This window comes from Ovis canadensis, chromosome 2 (assembly GCF_042477335.2).
Source record: "Ovis canadensis isolate MfBH-ARS-UI-01 breed Bighorn chromosome 2, ARS-UI_OviCan_v2, whole genome shotgun sequence".
In the NCBI taxonomy this organism is placed as follows: domain Eukaryota; kingdom Metazoa; phylum Chordata; class Mammalia; order Artiodactyla; family Bovidae; genus Ovis; species Ovis canadensis.
The window spans coordinates 2,517,176-2,529,709 of record NC_091246.1 but is presented as its reverse complement, the minus strand read 5'-3'; the positions used below and the strand labels follow the sequence as shown (position 1 = coordinate 2,529,709).

Sequence of the window (12,534 nt, the reverse complement as noted above, 5' to 3'; positions counted from 1 at the left end):
TTTGAAGTGACGTCTCAGAGAGGTTAACTCTCTTACCCGAAGTCATTCAGCCTGTGCTAGAATCCATGTCACTTCATGCCTGGAGCAGAGTTCTTTTTTTTTCTTTAATTCATGAATTAATCTGAATTAACCTTGATTATAGTATTAAGTGCTACAGGAAGTGTTAATCACTAGCTTTTTGTAGTAAAGCAATTTTATCATGGTTCACATAAGCTGATGGTGACATGTATTTTTCTCTGTCATAAAATATATGAGTATATTTTATAATTTTCTTGTAACATTTATACAGTTAGATATTCAATAAGCATTGCAAAGTGAAAACATTAATTTATTTAAATCTGTATTAAAATGGAAACAATCCTCCTATAATTTAAAGAACTTAAGCCTTAGAATAGAAAATAAAAGAGGTGACTTCCAGTATGGGTCTAGATTTGCCTTCTGTGATCTTTGGATAAATTTTCATCTGTCTAAAACTCACTGTTTAAATTGGAAAAAGTTTATCCCCTGCCTTCTTTATGGAAGTGGTATAGGGCTCAGGTGAAATGATAAAATGTGAAAATAAAACCTTTAAGGAATACAGCCTTAGAGTCATTTAGTGTCTTAGACTTTTCCAGTATAAGGGAGCAGTGATACGTGCCTTTTGTTTAATGCTGTGCAGTGTCTCTGCTTTGCTGCTCCATCCTTACGACGGTCTGATAAGGTGAGTCTGCCATCTCACTCTGGCAGCCCCAAAGACTCAGAGCCGAGCCCCACGCCGCGTTGCACAGCGTCACCTTGGAGAGCTTGGGGTTTAGCGGGTGATGGGAGGAGGCAGCCACACATGTTCCTAAAGTAGTTGATCCCTAGTTAATACTGTTAACTGTATGGAAGCTCATTCAATAAATGCTTATCTGTTACTATTTCTAGTTTTGTACACTCACTCATCTCAGTTCGTATTTGAATTGCGTTCAACAAGAGCATCCATTCGGGGAGATTTGTTTGCGCTGGCTATTAGTAGTAGTATTTCTCAACCTTTTAAAATCCCTCTCTGGATAAATGTAAAAATCTCACTTCAGGACTGTGAATGTTTCTATGTATCCTTATTTCTTTTAATTATCAACTATAACAGTTATCTGAAGATTTATAAAATTTGTCTTTTATAGCCATTTATATTTTTGATTTGTTCATTCAGAGTAATGAAAAGATAATAGGATTAGAGTTACCCAGTCTTGAATTCAAATCCTATTTCATTCACATATACTCTCTGAGCTTTGAACAGTCACCTAAACTCTTTGAACCTCAGTTTCATGATCTATAGAATTCAGACGCTATGTCATAGGTTTCTGTGAGGAGTCACAGATGGCATGGCATGTGGAAAGTGCCAGATATAGCTCTTGATACATTCTAGGTCCTCAGATATTCCTCTCTGTCCCGCCGTTCAAACTACCATTGGATAATGGGTTTTATGAATAGGTTCCTTGTCATGATAATTGTAATTTCCTTGACTTACTACTTCCCTTAGGTATGTTTAGGATGTTTAAATTCAATTATGCCAATAATAATATTACGTATCATTTTAGCTCCAAGATGTAAGCAAATTGAAACCACTTCAAGATTTGACTTCTCTGATCCTAGCTGAAAATCCAGTTGTGACCCTTCCGCATTACCTTCAGTTCACCATTTTTCACCTCCGATCCCTGGAAAGTTTGGAAGGTCGGCCAGTAACCACTCAGGACAGGCAAGAAGCTTTTGAGAGATTCAGTTTAGGTAAGGTGACATATTTTTTTAAAAACTAAATTTGGATGGGAGAGGAATTTATTTTCAGAAACAATTCAGAAAAGATATATTTGTTATTAACTTTATAATGCTATTAAAATTGGCATAGAAAATGGCACCACAGATCAGTGAACTCAGCGAGTACTCATCAGGCCTGTGCTGTGAGCCAGGCTCTGTATGTGGCACTGAAGATAGGGCTAGCAAGACATAAGGCACTGGCCTTCATGCAGCTTCCATTCCAGTGGAAAAGACAGACAACAAACAACTAAAGCCAGACAAAGGAACAGAGCTGAACCCCTTTTTGAAAAGTGGTGTAAAGGGATGGCTCTCTGAAGAAGTGACATACAAGCTGAAGGCAAAGGCAGAAGAGGGTGAGAGAGAGGGAAAAGCTTGTACTTTGCCGTTGGGAAGAGGCTGGTGGGTTGGGACAGAAAGAAGACTAATCTGACAGGAGGATAGCTCAGGTTCAAGTTTGGAGAGGCAGGGGCAAGATGACACAGGGCCTGGGCTTTGGGTGTGTTCCAGGCACAGCAGAAAGCACTGACAGCATTTAAACAGGTGTTGTATGTTAAGAAGATTATTTCTGATGCAGGATGGAGAATGACTTAAAGCAGGGCGAAGTGGTGATAAAGGGGCGTGTTAGAAGGCTATTGGCTTAGGAATGTTGGTGGCCTGTATTTAGATGATAGATGTGGAATGCACAGATCCACTTTGGAAGCGGAATCAGCAGCACTTTCTAATGGATTAGATAATCCTCAAGCTTCTGGTAAAAATGGGAGAACTTAGAACTCTGAGTTTGAATGTCTGTGAGGCAGCCAAGAAGAGAATCAGAAATGTGTGTCTGCATTTCAAAGAGATCTGTCCTAGAGATGTAAATTTGGGAGTCGTCAGCATAAAAATGATACTTAATTCCACCTGAATCAACTAGCTCTCTCAGGCAGCCGTTGGGGAGAGCAGAAAGGGGAGCCAATTAAGAAAACAGAAAGAGAGGCCATCAAGGGAGGAGAAAACCAGGAAGTAGTGGGTTGCAAAAGTCTGAAGTTTTCAGAAGAGGAAGTGGTCGACTGTGTGGAGTGTCACAGAGACGGAAGGAGAAGGATGCACACAGAGAAGTGCCCTGGCAGCGTAGCGATGAGCTTGACGAGAGCAGTTAAGGAGCGGTTGGAACAAATGCTGGGTTACAGATTGAAGAAGGGATGGGAGGAAGACATTTGGATAAAGATTTGAAATTTCCTCCCACAGTTTCTCTCCCCTCGTACCTAATAAGTGAGTTTTAAAAAGTTTAAAAAATTTCACCAATCACTTCCACACCAGGAAATTGTCAGAAGCATCAAAGCTGGTAATCAAAGAAGCAGAATATTCAAGAGTTAAGTGAAGAAACAAATCATGGCTTAGTTTCTTTGGTCCTTGGGAGGACAAGGAGATGAGACCACAGAAGAATAAAGAATGTCTCTTGATAAGTGGGGTGGGACACTTTCTCTATCAGAAGGAAGAGAAGATGTGTGTAGGTGTTAGTTTTGTTGCTTTGGGGCTAAGAAAATGAGGAGTTTCTACTGATGGGGTCTGTCTTATTAATAAAGTATGAGCTCATCAACTGAAAAAAGAAAATAGGAGTATGGGAGTTTTGAAAGGAAGAGGAAGATATGAAGTAGCCTAACACAATAGTTGTGTAATAGTTACAGGCCATGAACCTGTATGTTCAACCATTTGAAATTGATGTTAGTCCTTGTTTATTGATAAAAACAGCGGTTTCATGTGGTTTGATCCAACACTTCAGAAATGTGGTAAACGTTTATTAGTTTGGGATCCCCTAACTCAACATTTGTTTCCCAGAAGGTGATGTTTTGGAATCATTAAAAAACATAAATGAAGCAAAGAGAAGTCAAGTTGCGGGAAGTGTTTAAAGTACCTATGATTCATTCGCAGCTTTGAGTGTTAATGAGGAGCTTTTAGTGATGCTGAGCTCTTGGGAAGGCAGACAGCAACCCCCCTGTGATGAGGGCCACAGCAGAGGTGCAGGGTGGCATCATAGCATTCCTGAGAAGCCTCTTATCTGGGGAGGGTAGAGTCAGGGTTGGCTTCTCATAGTGTTTTATATTAAAAAACCAAACCTGGAGGATGCAAAATAGGCCGGTAGGAGATAGAGGAAGACAGTTCCGGACAGAAGGTGTGAATAAAAGCCTGCAGATGAGAACAGGCATCAGAAAACTGAAGAAGTGGAATCATTTCAGAAATGTGTGCTTGAAAACAGGGCTGGAGAGGGGATTTGGGACCAAATCATGAAAAGCCGTGTCAGTTCTTGATGAAAACCTTTTGGGTCCTATCCTAAGCATCATAGGAAGCCTTAGAAGGATTCTTGAGACGTCTTCTCTGGAAGCTCAGCTGGTAGAGAATCCACCTGCCATGCAGGACAATGTGGTATTTTATTTTGTAAGCCCGCTTGCAACATCCTTCAAAGTGTAATCACTAATATCAAATAAAATTTTGCATGTTTTTTCTAAGAGACTTGGAAAAAGCCACCTCATTTATCAACACACAGATGCTTGGAATTAAAGTATTATCTTTTAAAATCGTTATCCAGATGATTATGCCTTCCTTCCTTTTAGTATAAATCACTTTCTAGCTCAAAATAGTCTTTTTTTCCCTAAACTATAGTGAATAATTTAAAAAGTAGAATTGTATTTTTACTATTCTAAGACTTCTTCTGCTGTTATTTAAGAAATAGTCCTGCCCTTCTTCAAATAGAAAATATAATGATTCATAAACTATTCAATTTTTACTGGTAGAAGAGGTAGAAAGACTGGAAAGAGACCTGGAGAAGAAGATGATGGAAACTGAAGAGCTTAAAAGCAAACAAGCACAGTTCCTTGAAGAAATTAAAAATCAAGATAAATTGAACAGATCATTAAAAGAGGAGGCTATGCTACAAAAACAGAGCTGTGAGGAGCTCGAGAGTAACCTTAACACGAAAAATGAACTGGTAAGTCCATATTTTACATTGCTGTGACTGTATTCTCTTGAAATAGAAAATTCTCTGTTCTTAGGTCTGAAAACACAACTTCCTGGCCGTAGAATGGCGAGGATGTGGTTTAACAGAAGTAGTGTGCTGCAGTTGACTGCTCACTGCATGGTATGGCTGCCCAGAAGATGCGTGCTGTCTGGGACTGTGCCCCAAGCCTGCAGACAGTCAAAGGGCTGTTTCATGGAAGAGGGGCTGGAGTTACTGATGAAGCGCCCAAGACATAAAATTAAGTGGCAACTAGTATTATAGGGAAGCAGTTTTTCATTTAGTAATGAAGAGGAAATCTAATAGCTGTCTTGAGATAAAATGTGATGACTCTGATTGTGTTTGCTCTCACTGAAATAGGCATGTACTCAGGGTTTAGGAAAAATATTAAAAAAAAAAATTAGTCAGGGAGACGACTAAATCACCTTAAAAGACTTCTTCAACCTAGAGAATCTGATCCTGTAAAATTATTAGGCTACTTTCCTTGAAGGAAAAAACAGCTGTTGGTACTCTTTTTTTTTTTTTTTTCATTTGACAATTCTTCCTCTGATCTAAGCATAACTTCAAAGAACTGTATTTCTCTTATAATTAATAGAATCCTTTATACAGTTAATTTTTTTTTTTTGGTGTCCCTCTTTCAAAATTGGCATTCTGGCTTAATTACTTGATTTGTTGACAAGAATTCTGCCTAAACACTTGCATTTTTAAACAAGGGGGGAAAAACGTTCCCTTCTCTGTGTGGAGAGAGAAATCGTTGCTTAAAGTCTACATACCTCTTTCTTGAGCACTTCTTTATCAGTGGGGGACATGGTAAAAATAAGGACAGCTTCCCCAGCTTTATTAGTCAAATATTCGTAACATTTGTGGCTTTCTTCGTATGCCTTTTATTTGAAGGTAGTTTTCAAATATGCCTACCGTAGCAGGTTGTATATGATGTTAATACTTCAGTGGTTATCAGTGGTCTTACGCGTACATCTGCCGTGCTCCTTTCCAGAATGGAATGGATCATTGAAGGCTTACTACAGTCAGTTTCATTTTAGCAGGGAGCTCTTTGTGCCATCCCTTAATGTTTGTATTTAAAATACAAAAAACAGTACTTAAAAAATAAAACCAGTACTTACTGTGGTAAGTTTTCAGTATCGCATTACATTTGTGAACATTTAATAAATTTTCCTGAGTTACTGATCTTTTCTGACAATATAAAATTCACTTTTATTACTAAGATAAAGGAAGATTATAATTTCCATATGCTGAGATTTTCCATGCATGTTAGTCAACCTGTTGAAAACCTTGGCAAAGTATTGTATTTATTTATTTTAAATTGAAGGATAATTGCTTAACGTATTGCATTGGTTTCTGCCAAGCATCAACATGAATCAGCCTTGGGTTTACCCATGTCCCCTCCCATTTGTATTTATAATCACGTGCTATCCCAAATTAGGAGTTCTTACAGTTACCTAGTTTTCTCTTTTGTTTGTTTATAATGTTGATATGTTTGTGCTATAAATAAATGTTTTGTAAATCAACAGTTTTTGCTGTTTCTTTTCTGTAACTATTTTTGATTAGAAGACAGACTGGGCTGTTTTTTAAGTCTTTATGTTATTTTTATCGTTAACTATTTAAATCACATTATATACAAAGTTAATATGTTTATTATACCAAATTCAGACAACACAAATGTATACAGTGGAAAATGAAGGTTTCATTCTTTCCTATCCCAGTCTTTGGAGGTTAATATGGATCCATTTTGTTTTCTATGCTTATGTAATATATATTAATTACACATGTAATTGAATATATATAGACATATATATACCTTTGAGTGTTTTCTGATTTAAAAAGGATCTTACTGTATATTTTTAAAATTCTGCCTCTCATTTTTAATAAAACAGTATATCATTGGCCAGCTCTCCAAGTTAAAACTACATTCGCATGTACATGTGTGCGCACGTATATGCACACACACATAAGTTCTTTTTCTTTTCAAAGTCTGTCTTGTGTTCTGTTATATGGGTTTTCTGTAATTTATTCAATCTATTGAATATTTAGGTTGCTGCCACTTTTTTGTTATTAGGAACAGAACTGTAGATAAAATCTTACTTAAAAAAAATCTTTATGCCTTATGCATTCATACTCATAATTCCTTAGCATAATCACTGTACGTTTAAAATTTTTTAATTTTGGTTAATGTTAATGCACCCCTCAAAAAGCTTATAATTGCTTCACACTTCTATAGGAATGGGTGAAGGAACCCAGTCCTTCAGTTGATATTATTTTGAACTTGTAAATAGAGTAGAAAAAAATAGAATCTCACTGCTTTAATTTCACAATGTTTTAGTTATTGAAGTACTGAATATATATTTATTAGCTATTTTGTATTTCTTCTTTAAATTCATCTTGTTTTATTTGTTATTTTATGATTCCAAAGAACTGTTCTATGTTTAGAAAAAATAATTCTGTGTCTTATTTTAAGAACCTATATTTGAAAAACATTTTCCTTTATCTTATGCAGAATGTCTGGTGGTAATATCATCTATAGTTGTAAAATATTCTAGTTTCATGAAGTAATTCCTCATGTAGTATGCAAATTAACTTCTAAATGAAACATAATAGCATTGAAGGAAAACTTTTGGTGGTCATTTAACCTGTAATGGTCCTTCTCTCCTGCCACCCACAAATAATTAACTTTCATATTAATATTTCTCATTGTCTTTTTCAAATTATTTAAGTTATTTAACTCTTGTTCTTGTTTCCCCAGTTTTAAAGTGAGGACTATTTACCTGCCCTGTGACTAAGTGAGGTTATGAATCTGAAAATGCTTTAAAATGAACTAAATTAAGTAATATGGTAGTAAATTTGAAACTCATAGGTAGGATGATGATAAAATGCACCCATATAAAAATAATGCAGGTGTTAATAAGCATATCTTCCCAAGGTAAGTTGTCAGTAAAGAGCAGCTTCCAGTGTCACAGCCTCATTCTCTAGAATTCTCCAGGTGATGCTGTCCGTCTGCTTCTTTCTCCTTTTAGCCCTTGTCTTGGCTTCTTGCAGACCCTTGTCTGCCGATTCTTCATTCCTCCTTAAAGGTAGTCTGTCCAGGGCTGAATCGTACACTGGTTTTCACGGTTTGCATGGTAACTTGTGTTAATAGACTTACGTCCATTTTAAGTTTTGAAACTGGCTTGCCTTTCGAGAAATGTGCTTGTGTGTGTACATATTTTTTTTTAATGAATGTGTACATAGGAGAGTGAGTATGAATGTGGGGAAAAGAATTTGTATTATTTTTCCTACTGGTAAATATGTTAAGTTCAGTCAACTCTTGATTATCCACAACTAATACTGTGACTACCCTACTTTACAGGGCCTTAGACTCCCAGTTTGTTCTCATTTATTCATTTCTTCAATGGACATTTATTGAGTGCCTACTGTATGCTAAGCCTACTGCTGTAAAAGACACAAAGTATTTATTGGTAAAGTTGACCCTTGAACAACATGGGGGTTAACCCATGTAAAACTTTTAGTTGACCCCCACTATCCTTAGTTTCTTGGTGTCCGTGGATTCAACCAACCACTAACCGTCTAGTACTACAGTAAATACTATTGGAAAATACGTGTAAGTGGACCTGCTCAGTCAAACCCGCATTGTTCAAAGGTCAGACTATATTTGTCTGCAGAGGCCAATTCATGTATTCTCCATGGTCCAGTCACATTTGTTTTTCCCCACTGCCACCAAAGAAGGCAGTGGCCACCCGCTGCAGTGCTCTTGCCTGGAAAACCCCATGGACAGAGGAGCCTAGCAGGCTACAGTTTATGGGGCCGCAAAGAGTCGGACACGACTGGGCAACCGAGCACGCACTGCCACTGACCTTTGAGGAGCAGAGCCCAAGAGTCGTTGACACTGTGGGTTGTGAGTTGCTTTCTTGAGACTCAGGGACTCGTGAGCACTGGTGAAAGCATCTGTGTGGGTAATGCGCTTAGCACCCCACAGCAGGACATGGAAGGCAGTGTAGTATAACAGAGTGTTAGATTTGAAATCAGGAGACTTGGAATTGAGCTCTGCCTCTTCCACTACCAACTGTGCAGCTGGGCAACTTACTTAACCTCTCTGTGCAGCTCTCGTCATCTCATTGGGTGGTTGTGAAGATTTAGTGAGATAGCACATGCCAGATGCCTAGCATAGAGTCTCGCATCCCATGAGTTCTCAGTCAGGATTGCCTGTTATCCCCGTTAGCCTTGCTTCCCCTCAGGTCGATAGTCAGGAGGTGACTGAAAGCTGAGTCATGCACGACTTTGGTTTCGTGGGCCTTATAAAATGTTCTGTGTCTATTCTCTTCAGCTTGCGTTTTCATATTAAAGAAGTCTTTCTGCATGCATGTTTTTTGTCTAGTATCTACCGTTGGATGCTGGGGGCAATGAAAAAGCAGAAATCACTTAGTGGACCTTTGAAATGAATCAAGAATTGGTTTAGTAGAAAGGGAGCTGGTACTGGTAGTTAATAAAATATTTAATTTCTACCACTAATTATTTAACATCTGGCAAGTCAGTTAACCAATCTGGGATTCAGTTTCTTCTTTAAATTTATTTATTTTAAATGAAACAAAGATGAATATTTTTAATGACAAAAGGTACAATTCACAAAGAAGATATCATAAACCATTGGCACCTTAACAGCAAACAAAGAAAGATATAAAGCAAAAGTCAGAAGAAATATAAGGGAAAAGAAAAAATTCATAATCATATTGATACATTTCTCTGAGAATATTTTATCAAGTGCAGAAAAAATAAGAATAGGAGCATCTTAAGTGATGTCATTACTAATTTAAATATAATAGCTTTATATTTAACTAATCTATATTAACATATTATACACAAATATATTAAAAATTTTTTATCTCATGCATTGTTATTAGATGTCCACAGGACATGTAGAAAAACTGGCAAAAGATAAGCATTACTAAATTTCAAAAAGTAGAATTCTTTTTTGTGTGTGATTCAGTTATACATATATATGTGTGTTATTTTAAAGTTTATTTTCCATTATAGGTTATTACAAGGTATTGACCATAGTTCCCTGTGCTATATAGTAAACCTTTGCTGCTTGTTGCATATTGTTTTAAATTAGAAGTCTAGCATTCTAGTCGTACTGTCAAACGTGGAATCAAAATGTCATAAATTTTTTAATTAGGCAAGACTTCGTAAGTTTTCTAAAACATATATGTCATTCATATATTTATATATATGTGTGTACAGAAGCTTTTCTACTGTGCTTAATAAAGTCTTAAGACCATCAAAAGAGAAAAAAGGGACGGGGAAATTGGAAAACGTGAACTGAGTGAAATGGGGCCCTGCATAGGAAATAGAAGGGAAACGAAGTAGCTGAAAGTGAAAGACCCTCATACAGGCCAGTTGTTTTTAGACTTGGCTGCTCATTAGAAACAAATCTGGAGCTCTGGCAAAAAACAAAAGCAATACTTGGGCATTTGTAGTTTATTTATAAATTCAGAAGATTAGATTAGATGATTTGTTTTCTTTTAGCTCCTAAAATTTCCAAGAATAACTGAGGAGTTGTAATATGGTAGGATTACTTTATTAAAAGTTTAATACCATCATATACTTGGATCTGATTGAGCTTGTTTGCATCCCTTATCCTCTATTACAAACATAATGCTCTGAGCACTTAGGACCAAGCTGTTGTTAGTCATAGCTGAGATAAGACAGCGAGGGCAGCGCACCAGTCAGAGCCAATTTCCTACTTTCATCCTCCCCACTCCTTCTAATTTCTTTGTAATTAATGTCTAATATCATGCCTATCCATGAAGCTGTTGTAAATAAATTAAGTAAATTAGTACCAATTATTGGAAAAATCAGGAAGCAGATACTTAGTAGACTAGTTACTTAAAAATAATTGTTAAGGATTATTTTCACATTTGGATAAAACAAATTTAAATGATTTTTTAAAAAACTTTTCATTACATCCTAAAATAACATATAAACTTCAAAGGTCTCTTATGTGATCTCTTATGAAATGATAATGTTGTATTTCATTTTTTATAATACTTTAGAATTAAGATAAAATGCTCTTAATGTTCCATCTGCAGTGGGATTTTTTGAAATCTAATAATCAGTTATGATTAGAACTTGCCACACCAGTCCACCTTTACACTAACTTATTGAATCTGTGTGTTGTTTCTTATCAAACTGGGCCAACAGCTAAGACAGAAGACCATGGAACTAACGCGAGCATGTCAAAAACAGTACGAACTGGAACAGGAGTTGGCTTTTTATAAAATCGATGCTAAATTTGAGCCACTGAATTATTATCCCTCAGAGGTGAGTTATTTTAATTTTGTAGTAATCCAAATTAAAGACGGGATAGAAGGGGGCAGGGGAGGGCAGGGTAGTGGTGATGTTTAAAAATATCTTATTGTTAATCATATTCATATTATGAGGATATCAGCAGAATAAATGTATCTTGGTTCAATCTGTGAATGACCTAGGTCAGTGAGATAGAGCAGTGTCCATAAGAGTTTAAAAGCCCTAAAATGATATTTGCCCACATCCATATTTGTAACCCAGAGCAACCTTCTAATGCTCAGTTATCTCACTAAGAACTGTAGTTTGATCAGTTAGTTCAGTCACTCAGTCGTGTCCAACTCTTTGCAACCCCATGAACCGCAGCACACCAGGCCTCCCTGTCCATCACCATCTCCCGGAGTTCACTCAGACTCACGTCCATCGAGTCTGTGATGCCATCCAGCCATCTCATCCTCTGTCGTCCCCTTCTCCTCCTGCCCCCAATCCCTCCCAGCATCAGAGTCTTTTCCAGTGAGTCAGCTCTTCACATGAGGTGGCCAAAGTACTGGAGTTTCAGCTTTAGCATCATTCCTTCCAAAGAAATCCCAGGGCTGATCGCCTTCAGAATGGACTGGTTGGATCTCCTTGCAGTCCAAGGGACTCTCAAGAGTCTTCTCCAGCACCACAGTTCAAAATTCTTCAGTGCTCAGCCTTCTTCACAGTCCAACTCTCACATCCATACATGACCACAGGAAAAAACCATAGCCTTGACTAGATGGACCTTAGTTGGCAAAGTAATGTCTCTGCTTTTGAATATACTATCTAGGTTGGTCATAACTTTTCTTCCAAGGAGTAAGCGTCTTTTAATTTCATGGCTGCAATCACCCATCTGCAGTGATTTTGCAGCCCACAAAAATGAAGTCTGACACTGTTTCTACTGTTTCCCCATCCATTTCCCATGAAGTGATGGGACCAGATGCCATGATCTTCGTTTTCTGAATGTTGAGCTTTAAGCCAGCTTTTTCACTCTCCACTTTAACTTTCATCAAGAGGCTTTTTAGTTCCTCTTTGCTTTCTGCCATAAGGGTGCTGTCATCTGCATATCTGAGGTTATTGATGTTTCTCCTGGCAATCTTGATTCCAGCTTGTGTTTCTTCCAGTCCAGCGTTTCTCAGGATGTACTCTGCATAGAAGTTAAATAAGCAGGGTGACAATATACAGCTTTGACGTCCTCCTTTTCCTATTTGGAACCAGTCTGTTGTTCCATGTCCAGTTCTAACTGTTGCTTCCTGATTTGGATACCGATTTCTCAGGAGGCAGGTTAGGTAGTCTGGGATTCCCATCTCTCTCAGAATTTTCCACAGTTTATTGTGATCCACACAGTCAAAGGCTTTGGCATAGTCAAGAAAGCAAAAATAGATGCTTTTCTGGAATTCTCTTGCTTTTTCCATGATCCAGCGGATGTTGGCATTTTGATC

At 37.4% G+C, this 12,534-nt stretch overlaps 1 protein-coding gene across 8 annotated transcripts in view; it reads left to right on the top strand.

Annotated features, from left to right (window-relative positions):
- CNTRL (centriolin) overlaps positions 1 to 12,534 on the top strand; it is a 90,600-nt gene that overhangs the window by 16,489 nt on the left and 61,577 nt on the right. For 7 of the 8 annotated variants that reach the window (XM_069575228.1, XM_069575225.1, XM_069575231.1 and 4 more), the window contains exons 6-8: positions 1,560 to 1,746; positions 4,542 to 4,735; positions 10,973 to 11,092. In XM_069575228.1, the coding sequence (XP_069431329.1) occupies positions 1,560 to 1,746; positions 4,542 to 4,735; positions 10,973 to 11,092 (501 nt within the window). Of the gene's footprint in view, positions 1 to 1,559; positions 1,747 to 4,541; positions 4,736 to 7,796; positions 7,849 to 10,972; positions 11,093 to 12,534 lie in introns of those variants that run through there. The other variant, XM_069575230.1, reaches the window with a different exon arrangement.